The 19,046-nt window shown below is 36.0% G+C and overlaps 1 protein-coding gene across 1 annotated transcript; it reads right to left on the bottom strand.

Moving 5' to 3' along the window:
- Window positions 1-871: 871 nt before the first annotated feature.
- LOC138335579 (C-type mannose receptor 2-like) lies at window positions 872-18,506 on the bottom strand. The gene is made up of 14 exons (XM_069284738.1): window positions 18,159-18,506; window positions 13,490-13,647; window positions 13,096-13,226; window positions 12,395-12,528; window positions 11,610-11,779; window positions 10,555-10,682; window positions 9,403-9,530; window positions 8,400-8,566; window positions 7,515-7,636; window positions 5,350-5,474; window positions 4,920-5,098; window positions 4,352-4,488; window positions 3,006-3,151; window positions 872-1,513 (listed from the first exon to the last, which is right to left on the bottom strand). Exons 1-14 carry the CDS (start codon window positions 18,226-18,228, stop codon window positions 1,437-1,439), a joined length of 1,872 nt encoding a protein of 623 aa, XP_069140839.1. The 5' UTR covers window positions 18,229-18,506; the 3' UTR covers window positions 872-1,436.
- Window positions 18,507-19,046: the final 540 nt, after the last annotated feature.

The raw sequence follows: 19,046 nt of genomic DNA, 5'->3' as shown, positions 1-19,046 counted from the left end.
ATATTTACTCCCGGAACTTGACACATTTTCCCGCTAAATTGGAGCCAGCTGTTTCGCGAGTCCATCAATTACTCAGCTGTTCCATCAATCGTATAACCCGTTGAAAAAACGAAGGTTTATTTCACCGGAACACTAAATTTAAATGAAAGGGTCGGTCGAAATGTAAATATAAGGAATGTTTTTAATTTTTTGTTGTTTACTGGTGTGTAAACTGCATTTTTTGTACAGATATTTCAACATGACGCGCTGTCGCGCGTCATTTAAAATATCTGTACAAAAAATGCAGTTTACACATCAGTAAACAACAAAAAAATAAAAAATCATTCCTTAATTAATCATTCGTTATTGTCAAGGATGGAACAGCCATTTGAACAGTCTTTTCCGTGATCACTGGCACGACAATTGTGACGTCACAATGGTAATGACGTCAAAATAAACGTTTGAAGTTCATAGTCTATATGACTGCCAACTGCGTTTGGTAAGGTTACATAATGGGACTGCAGTGCAGATGTAAATATAAAATAATGACGTCACAATCAATACCCATCCGTAAGGGAGCTAACTCTGTAATATGCAAAGACGGAATATATAGCTAACGTGCACCACTGGATATGTTAGAACACCCAATGTATGTTACACACCAAATATATATATATAAAAAAATGACAATCAATGCTTTTAAAAGTGCAATGTGATTTTATAATTGGCTTTGGAGTTGGCCATCGCTCCTCCGTTATCTCCAAAAGAGTTTCTGTAGGCATATGGTTGGTCAGTTTGTTCTCCTTCACTTTAATTTTCTGGTTTTGTATTGCTCAACGGCGGATACGGCAGAAGTATAGTAATGAATGACGTCTGACAAAAAGAATTGGGCTTTTTACATCTTTATTTAATATCAGATCAAATCTGGAATAACGTAGTGAAACAAGGACACAACAAGACAACATACTATTGTGAACATTATACATGTATATGATGTACAATCATGTGTAAGAAAATGCTTCTACATACTAGATGTATTGTGTTATTTACATGGAAATACAATTTAAGTATTGTCGTTTCGTTTTTTCCACGCATTCTGTAATTTTAGTGCTTCTAAAAATGGTTGTACTTAAGAAATGTTTTACCGCGCCTTGTCTTCAATTCACATGTGCTTCAACATCCACGCTAAAGGCTGATTATTTTTTGCTGAAATATGGCTGAAGGTCACGGTGGCGCTTGCCCCTAGCGAACGGGAGCGGGATCAAGATTAAAAGGGTTTCAACGCCCTTCAAAATGAAGAAGAATCCCGCGAAAGTGACACGGAAAATGTATTATGAAGCTTCAATTTTATGTAGAACACACCAAGCTTCTATTTCATGCACAAAACATATTCAATAGATTTTATATTATATACAAAGCATATACATAGCGTCTCCAAATCTCCATAATTCCACATTTTATGTAATTCGTATATTATGCAGACTTGCACAAACAGTGAGTAGAAGCATTGATACTGCGGTGGTTAAAGATGAACCTGCAATAATAACGACATGAATTAACACATCTGTATAGTGAATGTCATTGATAATAACAGAAACATATATTCTGCATATTACAGAGTTAGCTGCTCTTGTGGGAAGGTATTGATTGTGATGTCATGTGTTTGCGAGCGTAGCGTCATACTTTTCGGAGAAAACAACGTGAATTGCGCCCACAAAATAATGACGTCACATTGGATACTGACACACACGGGAGCTAACTCTGTAATATGCAAAGACGGAATACATCGAGATTGGAAACTCCTTCTTTGTCTTTGTTGACAGAGAGCGGGACCTCCCGTTTATAGGCTTTTCCCATTGGATGACTACTTTTAAGTGTATTCTTTTTAACATGATATTTTTGTATTAACACAAAGTTATGCCTTGGTGTCATATGACCAATTGCCCCGACTAATATGATTTAATATGATTTTTTCTTTCCACAGTAGTACTCAAACCATCTGAAAATTACTGAACTTTAGTAACATATCAAAATTATTCTCCTGTGTTTAACTATATATCTTTATTAATAAACATCTCCTGAATTTAACTATATATCTTTATTAATAAACATCTCCTGAATTTAACTATATATCTTTATTAATAAACATCTCCTGAAGAACAGCGGCAGCTGGGAAAACGTTAGAGATCGATGGCAGATTTGTTTTATTTTTTATTTTTTCTATCATTATTAGTATATTTAAAAACTTCCTAGCACATACAGAGATACATGTACATCTGCCGATCGTAAAAATGGCGGAGTTGCCAAACTCTCCAATATACATGTATGTTTCTGATAATACCGGTAATTCAGATATATATACATGCATACCAATTATGGACCGTTGCTGAGGTCCATATGGTTTTATATCGCCCGCGTAGAATAAATAATGACCGTGGGCGTAGCTCGAGGTCATTATAGTGAATTCTACAAGGGCGATATTACACATTATGGGCAGACACAAAGCTCCTTAATTTTTTAGATTAGACATGTCTTTTCTTTAAAAAATGTCAAAAACAATATTTGATGTGTATATCAATTACAAGAAAAACATTGGTCAAAGAACGCCTCCTTGAAGAATGACGCGTTTGGGCAATGAAGTTCGCAACGGAATATTGACTCGGTGTTTCTAAAAATGGAAACACCGAATCAATATGCTATATATTACACGTCACATGACTATGTAAATGAAAATGATGGAAAATCAGAGCATATCTAATATATGTACACATGCCTACTTTTATGTCAATAAGTGCCATACATGTATTCTTGTGAATAGTTTACCATTGTAGATAGTTTATCGTTTACCACTAGTACTGTGAATGGTTAACCATTGTTAATATTTTACCATTGTGAATTTAGATATATTTTGTATTCTAAATGATGATAAAACAAATTGATGATTCGTTAAAAAAGTAGATGACGAATTATTCTTACTATTATCTTCGTATATGTGTATTATCATTATGATGTAAGATTTGTTTTACCTGCTGAGTTATAATGGAAGCCTTCCGCCATTGTCTCACATAGATAGAATCCTATATTGTCACAGCTCACGTCATTGTATCGACCATTATATAATATAGCGCAGTAATCTGTACCCCCGGAGTTATCAGGTTCGCCACCCCACGGGCTGTAATGAATAACAATATTTGGAACATTCTTGTGGAGAAAACATGTCGTGACAATATAAAACAATTTATATCAAAACCAATAAGGACAATACATTGTTTGATAAAAATAGCTATATTGGTGTTTTCGAATTGAAACATTGGCTGTTAGTTGGATGGTTAGGCTTAAAGTCACATGAACATCTAGGTCATTCAAGGACCCCTTGTAAAATGTTTTGGGATGATACGGTATATTCGTGTTTTGGCATCTTCCAACAGTAGATCTTTTGCCCCGTTATAGTGCTATCTGACTGAAACATGCAGGCAAAGACACTGAACAACACACCTCACCAGGTCATATTATACAGACAACAGACAAACCAGTCGTCCCATTCACTTTATGCAACCAATTTTATAGATTGCATATGGCGTGTCTCAGCAAGGGGGAAGGACCAAGAACATTCCTCATAGAGGCGAGAACTAACTCTTGGTTAAACTGAAGTGGTGTCAAATGAGACGTGAAGTAAAATAAAACTAGGAAAAAGAGAAAAGATAAGATCCTAAATCTAGTGGACTAACTAACATGCCATGAGGCCATCAGGAATAATTGCGGTACTCGGATGTCAGCATTGAAACGATTGTGGCTTTCATTGCATTAACTAATGCACACAAAACTTAAAATAGAATTGATGATTTTTAATTTGAACAACTATTACTTAGAAAAGAAGCTTGACAGTAATTTTAACTTTTACAAATGCACGCAAATTTAATGAGAAGAAAATCATATATAGTGCCGTTAACGCTTTGTTTAGTAATTTTTACGATCACTTACAAGTTTGTCTCGCTATCTAATGTTATTAACACTTTACTTAGTATTTCTCACTATGACTACGTCTCGCTATCCTATTACAAATGGGTTGTATTAGGGAATGAGTGTGTCGAGGCCTACTGACTGGATATTTCAGTGAAAAGCTTCAAAAGTTTATAGAAAGTTATGTATGTATTTTTTTATCTTGCGAAAAATCAAACTCAAGATGGTAAACATCTATGTGAAAAGAGGAAGAAGATGAAAGATTTTCAAAAGAGTATGCGAGATGAACTTCTTTAAAATCAGCGCCAATGAACATTGAATACTATTTTCAACCTGGACAGCGGTAAACGCTCAACCATGGTATATGTTATTATCTTTCGCACAAACCGCTGGTGATTTAGGCGGTACGTACATGACGTTTGGCTGTAATGGGTTGTTGAAGGCCGTATCGTATTCCCAGTATCCTTCCACCTTTCTGTCGTTCAGACCAGTCCACCAACCAGTGAGAGTGTTTGACGTGACGTTCTTCAATGCATTTGCAATAAATGTCTGAAAAACGAAGAGCGTGTATCTTTGTATCTAACAAACCATTTATTAATCACGATATTTTCATAGTGTTCTTTTCCGGGGGCTGAGAAAAGAAAATTTGAATGATTACGTATTACAAAAATAACATTAACACTATCGAAATAAGGCTAATCACTAATCTTTACAGTTTTGCTCAGGAACTAGTGACGTCATGACAAAAACAAAGTGACGTCAAGAAGTCGTGCCGTTAGGATTCGAGTACGGTGAGACAAAATGGCCGCTTCCGCTGGATTTGAGCAGCACATTTTAACATTTAAAGTCTTTAAATTAAGTTTTTTGTAGTTGTGGGTTAAAAACTACCCCGATCGCCAATGCTCGCAAAAAATCAACCATCTACACCTAAATTTTATATTCTGATTAATCCCTATGGTCAAGTTAAATCATGCACAAACCGCTTCTTCTTTCGTATTAATAGCCAATAGATAGCCATCAAGTGGTTCACTGATTTGTCCACATCTGTCACGTGCCCCTTGCCATGACGTCATATCCGCATCAGTTCGATTGCTTATCAAGTAGCACGTCATCATTCCATTGGCGGCTCGTGATAGCCATCCACTGGGGCACGGCTGAGCTGAAACAATGATACGTACAATACGTGATTTTTCAGGTGTGTCCATGAAACAATTATCGTGCCAGCGTCGTGGGGACGTAAATTCGTTAATTTTAGTCAAAAACGAAATCCACGAAAATATTAAACCCCCAACAAAAATAATGATTTCACAGAAGTCAAAATTTGCCTCTACACGAAATTTTATGAAAGCGAACGGAAAGAACTTGTCCACACAGCGAATAATTCATTTTGTGTAGGAAGCAATAGCCTACCTTCAGTCTGGGCTTCACAGATATAAGCTTGGTTAGCATAGCAACTAAAGTCATTAAAGATTCCGTCTTGTGTTACCATCCCACAGTCCTCATTGCCCATGTTGTTTGGCTCCTGGTTCCACAAACTTAAACACAAAAATAGTCAGCCAATACAACAATGTATTACTGATACGTCCGAAATAGTCACCCAATACCACAACGTATTACTAATACGTACGAAATAGTCACCCAATACCATAATGTATTATCCAAATGTACGAAATAGTCACCCAATACCATAATGTATTACTCATAAGTACGAAATAGTCACTAAATACCATAATGTATCACCCATATGTTACCCCAAAACAAGTAACACAAAATTCATATTGAGCTCTGTCCTACTTACATAAGACTCATTTGAGCCTGTACCTACTTACATAAGACTCATATTGAGCTCTGTACCCTACTTACATACCTACTTACATAAGACTCATATTGAGCTCTGTACCCTACTTACATAAGACTCATATTGAGCCCTGTACCCTACTTACATAAGACTCATATTGAGCCCTGTACCCTACTTACATAAGACTCATATTGAGCCCTGTACCCTACTTACATAAGACTCATATTGAGCTCTGTACCCTACTTACATAAGACTCATATTGAGCTCTGTACCCTACTTACATAAGACTCATATTGAGCCCTGTACCCTACTTACATAAGACTCATATTGAGCCTGTACCCTACTTACATAAGACTCATATTGAGCTCTGTACCCTACTTACATAAGACTCATATTGAGCCCTGTACCCTACTTACATAAGACTCATATTGAGCCCTGTACCCTACTTACATAAGACTCATATTGAGCTCTGTACCCTACTTACATAAGACTCATATTGAGCCCTGTACCCTACTTACATAAGACTCATATTGAGCCCTGTACCCTACTTACATAAGACTCATATTGAGCCCTGTACCCTACTTACATAAGACTCATATTGAGCTCTGTACCCTACTTACATAAGACTCATATTGAGCTCTGTACCCTACTTACATAAGACTCATATTGAGCCCTGTACCCTACTTACATAAGACTCATATTGAGCCCTGTACCCTACTTACATAAGACTCATATTGAGCCCTGTACCCTACTTACATAAGACTCATATTGAGCTCTGTACCCTACTTACATAAGACTCACTCTGTACCCTACTTACATAAGACTCATATTGAGCCCTGTACCCTACTTACATAAGACTCATATTGAGCTCTGTACCCTACTTACATAAGACTCATATTGAGCCCTGTACCCTACTTACATAAGACTCATATTGAGCCCTGTACCCTACTTACATAAGACTCATATTGAGCTCTGTACCCTACTTACATAAGACTCATATTGAGCTCTGTACCCTACTTACTAAGACTCTCATATTGAGCCTGTACCCTACTTACATAAGACTCATATTGAGCCCTGTACCCTACTTACATAAGACTCATATTGAGCCCTGTACCCTACTTACATAAGACTCATATTGAGCCCTGTACCCTACTTACATAAGACTCATATTGAGCTCTGTACCCTACTTACATAAGACTCATATTGAGCTCTGTACCCTACTTACATAAGACTCATATTGAGCCCTGTACCCTACTTACATAAGACTCATATTGAGCCCTGTACCCTACTTACATAAGACTCATATTGAGCCTGTACCCTACTTACATAAGACTCATATTGAGCTCTGTACCCTACTTACATAATCAATGAGCCTGTACCCTACTTACATAAAGACTATATTGAGCCTGTACCCTACTTACATACATAGACTCATATTGAGCCCTGTACCCTACTTACATAAGACTCATATTGAGCCTGTACCTACTTACATAAGATATATTGGCTCGTACCCTACTTACATAAGACTCATATTGAGCCCTGTACCCTACTTACATAAGACTCATATTGAGCTCTGTACCCTACTTACATAAGACTCATATTGAGCCCTGTACCCTACTTACATAAGACTCATATTGAGCTCTGTACCCTACTTACATAAGACTCATATTGAGCCTGTACCCTACTTACATAAGACTCATATTGAGCCTGTACCCTACTTACATAAGACTCATATTGAGCTCTGACCCTATTCATAGCTCATTGAGCTACCCTATACATAAGACTCATATTTGCCTTTGTATGTTTGTTCCAGACCCAGTTGCCCGATGTTGGTTGGTACGTAAGTCCGGTCCAGAAAGCGTAGGAACCATATCGTATGGTCTGCACTCTAAGCCATTCCTGAATATATAGAATAGTTACATAACTTGTCTTATAACACGACTCCACTACTCCTTATCTCAAAATGAATCAAACAAAAACATAGTGTGCTCATATACATTTAGTAAATGTACAGAGCAATGTCCAGAGCAGTTTCTTTAAGGAATTCCTTAACTTAAAATTCTCCATAGAAAAATATTACACCAGTTAAGGAAAGCTCCTTAATTTAATATTTTTCGTTAACTTCTGTAATTCTTTCCTATGGAAAACTTTAAGTTAAGGATTTCCTTAAATTTATGGAATGTTGATGAAACTGAGCCCAAGCAAAATAAAAATAGAAATAGGTCCTTGAGACGACGCCAAACTAGATTTGTCGATGGCAGCAGACTCATAAGGCAGTACTAGACATAAAAAAAACATTCCTTTTTCAACAATCTTTATAACTCAATCTAAAAGTAGTCATTTATTCCATTCGTTTTAATCTCAATCTTTTAAAATCTGGAAGACATAATAAGGAACCTCCCAACGTGTTTCTATTACGCTGATATAATCCTTTTTGAAGAAACAAAACTTTAAAGTTAGCAAAGTCCAAGTTATCGTTATATCATATCCGTACAATCTTCAGTCATTAGTCCAAAAATTTAGATGATGGTGATCTATGTCTTTCTCCATATACTAGAAATAATGTACATTATATTAAAGTGATTTTTCCCAATTCTTTATTTGAATTTGTATAAGACAATTATAAAAGTTCGTAATAACGGGTCGACTATGATATAGTTACCTCCTCATCCTTTGTCTCGATCTGAATAAGACGACTTCCCATTTCTGCACATGTCGATGCAGCCGTCTTATGATTCTGTGGTCGCTGGATGTGGAAAAAGTAGCACTTATGACCCGCTCTAACCCAGCCATTCGTACAACCTAACTTGTTTTTGTACATGGAGTCGTCTGTTCGAAATATGAAAATAAACATTCATTAAAAGAAAAAAAAAGAAAACCAAATAAAACAATGTAGACATGATAGGTCAACTACTACAACCACACAAAATCATCAAAACAAAGAAAAAACGAATAACATTACACACCCTATGAGTCTTACCATAACCCTCGAAACCCATACATAGCTATTTTAATCGGATGACATCTGAAGTAAGAACAATGAGAATCCACCATATATCATGTTAACATATGTGTTTGAACGTGCCATCATTGTGTTCGACTTTCTTTTGTTTGAAGAATTTTATTATAGATAAAAAATGTTATTACAATTCCTTATAACGCAAGTGTGAGTACTGCATTCTGATTGGCCCAGATATAAATGGCATTTCGCACTTTCACACGGCAGTTAGCATTTGAACAATAGGAGACAATCGACAAGTTTCCTAACAACGGGCAATAGTGCTATGTTTACAGTTTTTAACAAATTTTAACTGCCCAAAAAGATGAGCACTCGTTTCTTTTTCGACACTATCTTTGTTTTTTAAGCGACGCTTTGAGATTTTGTTTGAAACTTTTTATTAATAGGTTTGCCAAATTTATCACTCTTTTGTTCCTAATGTAGGTTATATTTATCAATGCGTTTCTAAAGGACCAGATTTCTTTGATCCTTCAAAGCTGCCTTGGAAATCTAGGCCAAATGTGTTTCATGTACTTCTGAAGAGAACGTAAAGGTTAACGACAACGTGTTTCTATAATTTGAAATATTGTGTGTATATTTTAACAGTATATAGTTGTTTTAAATATCAATTCTCAAAAACGACATATGAAATTAGATACCGACATACCTATCACTGGCGTCTGACAAATATATTTTTCAAGCCTTGAACAATCGGCATCTGCGAATCTCCCATTGTCATAAATAAGTCCGCACTGTTCAGTCCCTCCGAGGTTGTTAGGTTCAACTGTCCATTCACTGAAAAACACGTTTGGGTTTATTGGATCATATAATTCAATTTTGCTAGTAACAAGCATTTTCATTGGCTTAAAAATTGATATCATCAACTCATAACGTAAACAAATTACGTCGCCATTTGTAACGTCATCTCAGATTGGCTGAAAACAATAGCACAAGAATCTCGTAGAAAAAAATAGTCCCTCAAGTTTTGTGTATATTATGGAGGTATAAAGCAACAATCTGAGTATACTCTCATTGTAAACAGCTTCGCGGATTTTAGAGTATCTTAGAGGTACATAAAAAGTTGGGCTTTGAAAACTACAGAAATAAAAGAAAGTCAAACAAATCATAATCCATATGTATTTATCTAATGTTGATGATCAAATGAAGGCGTTTTTAATCTCTCCTTGTCCTATATCTATACCTAACTGACCATAGACACGATAAATCAAACATAACTTCCGGTTGCTGACGTCATCATTTTCCGTACACCTCACAAAACAACATTTCTACGGTGATTCACAAATTTGATTATTGTATTATTCCAAAAACCAAAACAGGACATACACAATTGTGCCCTCTCATAGGATGGGATCCATTCGACCTACCTCATTCATTCCAGGAATTTACTGTTTTTATCTTAATTTTTATTTTTTCAATATATTATGATACTATGACACTATTGTGTATGATATAACAGAAAATAGCCAGATGTAATAGAAAAAGAAGCATATGTCTTTCAATTTCACGGGATTGCATAGTTTTGTAACGATTGACTGAAATTGATTTCATATTCTTCTATGGAGCTATCTGGTCTAACACAAACATCCGAGTGTACTTTTACCGTAAACCGTTACGCAGTATATGTAATAGAGTGTTATCGGTGGCTTATTCAAAGAACTATCTACGGAGCCCCAAACACCTAGTGAGCGGATCCATAAGTTTAAATATTGAGAAAAATATGTTAATTTTGATTTTTGTATATAATGAGGGGAATGCGCAAATAAATCAACTTAAAGTTTAAAAAAGTATCCAAATTTACATATTGGTCTGATTGGCCAGTGATCCATCGTCCCATGTCCAGTATCCTTCCTTCGCCTGGTCAGTCATCCCTATCCAGTACAACTGGTCGGTCATCTTAAGGTCAGCCAGCTGGGCTCTGATGTAGGCCTTAGTAGGAGAGAAAATGGAGACTGTTTAAAAACATACACCAAATAGAGATTGAACAGTGTTTTGATTGCGTTAAAAAACATATTTTAAAAATGATTAAAAGGTAAAAATAATATACATGTAAAAATAAAAGGTAAAAATGTAAAAATAAAAGGTAAAAATAATGTACAATAATAATATACATAGGATAAAATAATCTACATCTAGCGCATGTAGCGCTAACGCGCTACATTGAATATGTCTGAGCGCAATGGGATACAGACATATTCAATGTAGCGCGTTAGCGCTACATGCGCTACATGTAGATTATTTTTGTAAACTTTGTTTACACTTCATACAGTAGGCCTACTGAAAAGGTAAAATGTCAATTAAGTAATTACCGAAGCGTGAACTAGAAGTAGTCCGATCCTACTCTGGGTTTGTATTCATACGTCGTTGCGTTTACGCTAATTTGAACGCAACTCCCCTCCCGTTGACTATATAGTGGCATATGTAAATATAAGATGTAACCTTAGATGATTTGCTACAATGGTTGATAAGCTACACACGTTATTATGTTCATCCTCGATACCACAGGGGTTACTATTACTGTCGTTATATTCACCCCTGGACTATCTCATAGTAAAACTGAAGGCAGTTCAATAGAATGACTTTCTTTAAAGATTACAGAGAGAGAGAGAGACGCCCAACTTCAAAGCCACACAATCAACTACAGTGTGCCGTTATATGATTCTTGCCCAAAGGACTAAATAACCTGTTCTGTTGATTCCAGATTTACTATGAGATAGTCCAGGGGGGATATAACGCCAATAATAGTAGATCTGGGTTCTCTATAATATGTCTTATATGTAGATCGCAAGCATAGTTGGTTATGAAAATTTAACGTGTGGAGATTTATAATTTACCACCTGACAACTGTTTCTTTACCTGTTCGTTTGCAGTTTCCAGCCTCAGCAGCTTGGCGTCAGTGCCCGGATGTAGAGTTTTACACTTGTTGACCGCGTCATTCCAGGAAACCACCAAGTACTCGTCTGTGAGATCGCTGACGTAGTAACAATTTGATGTAGTTACAATCCATCCCAGCGGACAGCCAGTACCTTGAGTAAGTAATCACAAATCATTTGGCTCTCTTACTTAGGCAACGTATAAAAGAAAAGATTCAAATTAAATAAATTCACTTAAAAACAACTAAAATAAGATGACTATGCTTTGGCGTTCCCTACCAACATCTATCAGCTGACAAACACATTTGATGTCGAAGGTTATATAAAGCCGTCCTATGTGTGGTTTTACCCACGTGTTCACTGTGGCATCGACAACGGAATCCCTGGTAATCCCCTTGTTTATCCCAAACCTGATTACCTACTCTATTTGTAATTAACTAGCTAATATCATCAACAGGTTATCAACTCAATCATATTGAAAAATATGTTAATTGGCACCATTAAAAATATTACCAAAATGACTATGGGACTTTTAGCTTTTGAATTATTGATCATACGTAATTTTGCCATATTTCCCTGGTTAAAGTCGAGTGAAGATAGGAAATCAGGGGTTGTTCAGCATTTGTGCTTTTTGTTGGTTTTTTGAAAGTTTTATGGTACATAGGCAGTTTAGGCCCTTTAGGGTCGAACTTCTACATTTTGAAGGAACAAACTACAATCGAGAGATAAACATATTAGCTTTGCATTTTCCATTGTCATATGACTTACCTATGCCTTTTGGATGATATTCACAGATAAAGCCGTGCCTTTCAGAGCATGACTGGTCACTAAGTGTTCCTTGGATGTTGATGGCGCCACAATTTTCAATATGGTGACGGTCGTCTGGTTCAACGTTCCAAACCCTACAAAGATACGTTTAATTATTTATATATAATGTATAACTCTTATTCGCTGGTGTAACATTTCGTGATTTATTGTTCGGAACTTATTCGTGGATGCTTATTTTCGCAAATTTTACTAAATTTCGCAAATTTTGCGTTAATCAACGAAAGTGAAGTTAAAACCCCGCGAATATAGACAGTATTATAGACGGTTTATTATTATTATTCATTTTATAGCAAAAAAAAATGTTTCAAAATGATGTGAATTTCTGTTATACTGACATTGTCTCTATTAGGTGCGAATTCTCCTAATCTCTTTGTTTCAACTACCGGAAAGACACAAGACAAAGAAGGTGAAGGTGAGAAAGTAACTTCAAACTTAAAATTTGCTCTTAAAAAGCCAGTAACACCATCAGAAATATACAATACACATAAAATACATAACACTTTGGTAGAAGAGACGTCTAATGAAGAACCAGCTTATGCCCATGAGAGCAGTAACTAGTTACGTAATCCTTACCTTATACTACTGTGGTATACATTTTATAACTAACACTGTCTAGAATAAAGGCCTGACAATAGACTCACACGGCACCAGGATCTGCCAGTACCCCCCAGTCCCCTTTCCCCCACGACCAGCCTCCAGGGTGGTTATAGTCATTCAGTCCAGTCCACCATCTCTCTGATGTCAGGTTAACAATGTACCTCGTAAATAATCTCTGTGGTGCGAGGAAAAATAATAATTTTATTGTACACATACTTAATTATTTAAAAAAAGTTTTTTTAAATAGGATGTGTGATTAAGCTAATGAACATCACAATTAGATACTTATGAATATAATTCACAAAACGTTCAAGCAAAAACAGGGAAATCTATTTCGTTTCATTACTTAATGATCATCTTCATGCCGAGAAGTTTGTTTTTAACATTCGGATATCCACCAATATACATAACAGGCATACCATCAAGTGAGTTACAAACCCTGTCGTCTTTTCCATTAAACTCAAGAAGAGTGGCACCAAATTGTCGACAATCTGTCGTCGCTTGGTCCCATGTGAGGCGATCAGAAGTAAACCGGAAACAATTTCCTTGGATTTGAACCCAGTCCCCTACTGGACATTTCAGCCCGGCAGCTGTTCCTGTAATAAAGAATAATTGACTTGTTATCAGACCACAATATTGGAAATTTTTAAATTTTTTACCGGTGTGTATATAAATAAAGGACCTTACATGATTGGATTAATGATATCACGTTTATTTAACAAGTTTAATAAATCTTATACATGTGTATAACGTAGCCACGAGTGAAAGATTATATTTATCACATCACTAATATTAATAGATATTGAAAAAAAACTTCCTTTTCCCTGTCAGAGATCACAAAACAGACACGGATGCGTCGTTTCCTTCTACCAAGACAATTGTCCGACGTCATATTTATAACGTCATTACTACCCGTCATGTCACAATAGTGTTATTACACGTGTGTTTTACCATATTTAAGACATGGCTTTAGTGTGAAAGTAAAATCTAAATCCTTAAATACCAAAAGCATTATATCTTCTAATGAAATCCCTACATGTAACGTATCCATACGAATCATTAAACATTGACTCATTCTTGAGAAATGGAAATTTGGTAAAAACCAATTATCTTACTTTTATCAAAAGTAATACCGCCGACAGGTAAAAAGAAGTGGTATTCACTTTTTTATTTGACGCAGAATAGGCTATATTATACAGAATTCCTTTCCCTGTCAAAAATATCAAACTACAGTGGCTACAATACAGAAATATCTGTCATATCCCTACCACTGTCTTCTATATCCTCTATGCACCCTTGCAATTCCGAGAATGAAACTATTCTGCATGTTGTGTGACAATGTGTTGAAGTACAAAATGTACTAGAACCAATAGAATTTTATTAGATTTTCTTTTATTCCCTTTATTTTCAGTAGGTATTTATTTTAATATCCATACGAATCAGCATGGGTCTAGATGACTGCTGCTATCGCTTACAATGTTTAATTTGATATCTAAGACATTTGAAGATTATTGTGCTAATCATATAACTGTAGGAGAAAAGTTTAAGAAAGCCATATGTAGCAATTCTCCATGCTTACCGAGGTCTACGGTAAAATCATGCTTTTATTCTATTACCAGGAAATATTAGAAATGTTTCTGTATATACTTAAAGAAGCAAAGATCTTCCTAAGCTTATCTAAATAAATGAATTGATTTATGGCATTTTGATATGTATCATATCGTTTGCAAATAAAAGTAAGCATTGTCACGTTTGTTCTATACATTGATTAATCTGGAGCGGGAATGAAGTTTTTAGTTGAGAGGAAATCAGAACATAATAAATAACACATTGAAAACAAAAGAAATCAAATTTAGATTATGTGTGCCAACACAGAAACTTTTCGACGTTGTCCTGTTTTTGTGTGTGTATAATTTATGTTTTTTTTTGCAGTACAGTTTTATTATCTCACTTGGCCCGAAGGGCCGGTGAGCTTTTGTCATGGCGCGGCGTCCGTCGTCCGTCGTCCGTCGTCCGTCCGTCCGACCGTCAACATTTCCTTTAAAGCGCTACTTGTCCTAGAGTTCTGCATGGATTGTAATCAAATTTAGTCACAAACATCCATGGGGGAAGGGCAACAGAACTTGTATAAAGTTTAACTCTGACCCTCCGAGGGCAGGAGGGGCGGGCCCCAATAGGGGAAATAGAAGTAAATCCTTTAAATCGCTATTTGTCCTAGAGTTCTGCATGGATTATAATCAAATTTGGCCACAAACATCCATGGGGAAGGGGAAGAGAACTTGTATAAAGTTTAACTCTGACCCCGGTGGCAGGAGGGGCGGGGCCCAATAGGGGAAATAGAAGTAAATCCTATAAATCGCTACTTGTCCTAGAGTTCTGCATGGATTGTAAACAAAATTGGGCGACAAACATGCTTTGCGTAAGGGGAACAAAACTTGTATAAATTTTTACTCTAACCCCTCGGGGGCGGGAGGGGCGAGGCCCAATAGGGGGGAAAAGGTAAATCCTATAAATGGCTACTTGTCCTAGAGTTCTGCATGGATTGTGACCAAATTTGGCTGCAAACAACCCTGGGGGAAGGGGAACAGAACTTGTATAAAGTTTGGCTCTGACCAAACGGGGGCAGGAGGGATGGGGCCTAATAGGGGAAATAGAGGTAAATCCTATAAATCGCTACTTGTCCTAGAGACTGCAAGGATTGTGACCAAAGGCAACAAACATCCATGGTGGAAGGGAAAACCTGCCCATGGGGCCCAATTGGGGAATTAGAGGTAAATATTCGAATTCTTTCAGAAAAGAAACAATGAACCTGTATTTAGAACATTACAAACCAGGTGAGCGATACATGCCCTCTGGGCCTCTTGTTATAAATTACTATGCCACTTTGTTACATGCGAAACGTGATTAACTTATACGAGATCCGTCTTGCACACAACAACCCATCTACATTCCTTTTGTTTTATAAACAAATTATCAGTTCGATAAAGCTTTCAAATTCCAAAAATATTTATTTCAAAAGTTTTTGTGAGTCTGCTTCATCGATACTATGGTTTCTTTTTTCTATTCTATATTACTACAGCAAGGGATGCTTGAACGCCGAAAACATTTATTCTTTTTGATTTCCAATTTTTATCGTTAATTATGATCATTATCGTTAGATTTCAAAAGCAAGAAAAACAGTGACATCAACCTAATGTTGGTTTCGTGCTTGTTGGGAATATAGATAATGATGACAGTGATTTCTATATATTTGTCGTTGAGGTTCAAGGTAGGGTTTAAATATAGGAATGTAGGAGAAACAAACCCTTTTAAAACAATCTTTTATTGCATTAAATCATTACATGATATATCAGCATACATGTATATATATAAGACACATCAAACCTGTGTTACAGTTCTATTATACCAATTTTTATCATATATGAATCATATCGTGGCGTAATATAATATAGCTGAAATCCGCTAATGAAAATCCAAATACCAATGGAAGAGCATGCCAAATACAGTTAGCGACAATAGCTTTTCAATGACGTTTTATATGTTAATCAAATCATAAAATTTGCATAAAACGTTGAAAACTGTACCATCACAGCATTTTAGCAATTATTGGATTGATATACCATGATGATTTTTATAATTTAGGCATTTTCGTTGCGAGTTCAGAAAAGAAAACGTCATTGAGGTACTTTACTCTGCTGCACTCCTGTAACAGTCACATGTATATTTTTTAACCATTTTACAGTTTTTATTATTTCATGCATTGTAAATACGGAATTTAGTCATCCGCTCACGGGTCTAATATCAGCAACAACTGTTAATAAGCGACAGGTACAGTAGAAAGCCATGCGTGAATAACTCCACGTGCAGGACATTGTACACATGAGTACAAACTACAGATTGTGGTGAGGTTTTACCAATTTGTTAATACTGTCATGTAACCATGTACATATCTGTATATTGTTATCTGTGAATGTAACAAGTGCGTAGTTTAGCCAGGTACCTCCTATTTAACTCACCTGTATAGTGTATTACAATGCAGCGTGTTGTTTACATACACGCACGTGTACATGCTAGTATCATTTCTATAAGTATATATTAGTTCATGGCAAGATTTAAAATATTTAACTGATATAATGTAGCAAACAATTGTATAATAGCAATATTTATCAAGGAAGTATTGTTTACTAGTATTGTATTTACAATGCCACGTTATATAACCGTATAGTCGTCATGGTTGAGTGAACCGCACCTGTTGGAATGCGCAAACCCTTAAGGGGGATGCACCGTCAACGGGGCCAACTTACCATCTACAAGTGTTCCTAACTATAGAAATATATAAAACCAATGGTGTGAACTAGGATACCTATGGATGTCTAAGCTTTAAGCCCCAGACAAATAATTAATTATACACAAACCCTGCGTTAGCTATATTCTCCAAGTAAAGACCCACGTGGTTACGTGTGTTGCACTGTCTACAGTGCACGACGTGGATCTGCTCCTTACCTATTCCCTAAGTTAAAACAAAGGTTCCCTTGTGAATGGCCCCTTTTATACCAACCCAACATCCCCGCATCCCAAGATGACCACCGATCGGTCTGGGGTCAGACAGAACGCCATATTTGGGCGGAACCGTTGCTACAACACCCATCCTGTACACTATATTACTTCCGCTTCGGGGCTGACAAGGCTTGTACTGACCGATAATGATTTTTTTTGCGAGCCTTGGGGAGCAAAAATTAAAACTTCAAGATGAGTTTCATAAAATCTCATATGAAATAAGCACAAATTTAAGAGATTTTTTATCTCATATCTACAAATACCTAATAACAAAGAATTTCACATCAAAATGTATTCCGAAAATCCAGCAGGCAGAAGCCGCCATTTTGTCCCGCCGTCCTCGTAATCCTGACGTCATGTCATTTTTCCTGAAGTCGTAGGCAACATCGTTTATTTTGGAATCCCTTTGTTTCGAGCGTCATCGGAAGCCGGCAAAGCAAGGGGTGTTAACTCGGGGTAACAATACCCCGTTCTGGGTCTCCATGGTGATGTATGTCCGAGTGAGTTACTTATCTAAAACGGTGTAAATATGTAAATAAGTTTGACTTACCCAACAATAGAGAAAATGACAGAGCAATGAAGACATATTTCATTGCCATCCCAGCGTGGGTACTCGTCATCCTACGGACACTGTACTGAGTTTTATCAGTAACACGGGTACATCTACCCGGAGTATTACTAGCTTACTTACTGTATCTTATCAATAGTATATAGCACGTGATTTACTCATCAAAACATTTGTCCTATCTGTAGGATATTTTATGTATATTTTATTTACTTATATATCAAGAAAATGTCATTTTGAGAATGTCTTAGAGGAGACGATCTCCACATTGTTGATATGTTATAATGACAATACATTTAGAAATATTTGAGAGAGATATGACTGTTATCGTACTATGAACACACAGGTACATCAGAACTATGCGTATCTACAACAAGTACATATACCGATAAATGTACTACATAAGTACTTCATACATTATTTTTTTTTTATCTAGATGTAATATTTATTAACGCTTATATTATCAAATACTAGAAATAAAAATAAAATTTATCAATGTTAATACTCTTTCACGTGAATTTCATGTGAATATTTCATTCACGGAAAATTCACGTGAACAAAAATCATGTAACTCTCACATAAAATTCCCTTGAAATTCACGTGAATTAAACGTGAAATTCATGTGAACATTTTCACGTGATTTTTTTTTGTCCCGGTTCACGTGAAGTTCACGTGAAGAAATATTTCCTGTATCCTGTATGTTGTTAATTTCGACTTGTGTTACATACATATGGTTTATAGATTCCTTGTTTATTGATGAATAACAGTAATATTTCATTGTGTGGAGTAGAAACTTTGAGTGCCGTTAAACCTGATACTTTGTAATAATAATATAAATATAAAGGAAGATAATTAATTTGCGATATGAACAAA

The sequence above is a fragment of the Argopecten irradians genome, chromosome 11 (genome assembly GCF_041381155.1).
Source record: "Argopecten irradians isolate NY chromosome 11, Ai_NY, whole genome shotgun sequence".
In the NCBI taxonomy this organism is placed as follows: Eukaryota; Metazoa; Mollusca; class Bivalvia; order Pectinida; family Pectinidae; genus Argopecten; species Argopecten irradians.
This window is presented reverse-complemented; position numbering and strand designations above follow the sequence as displayed.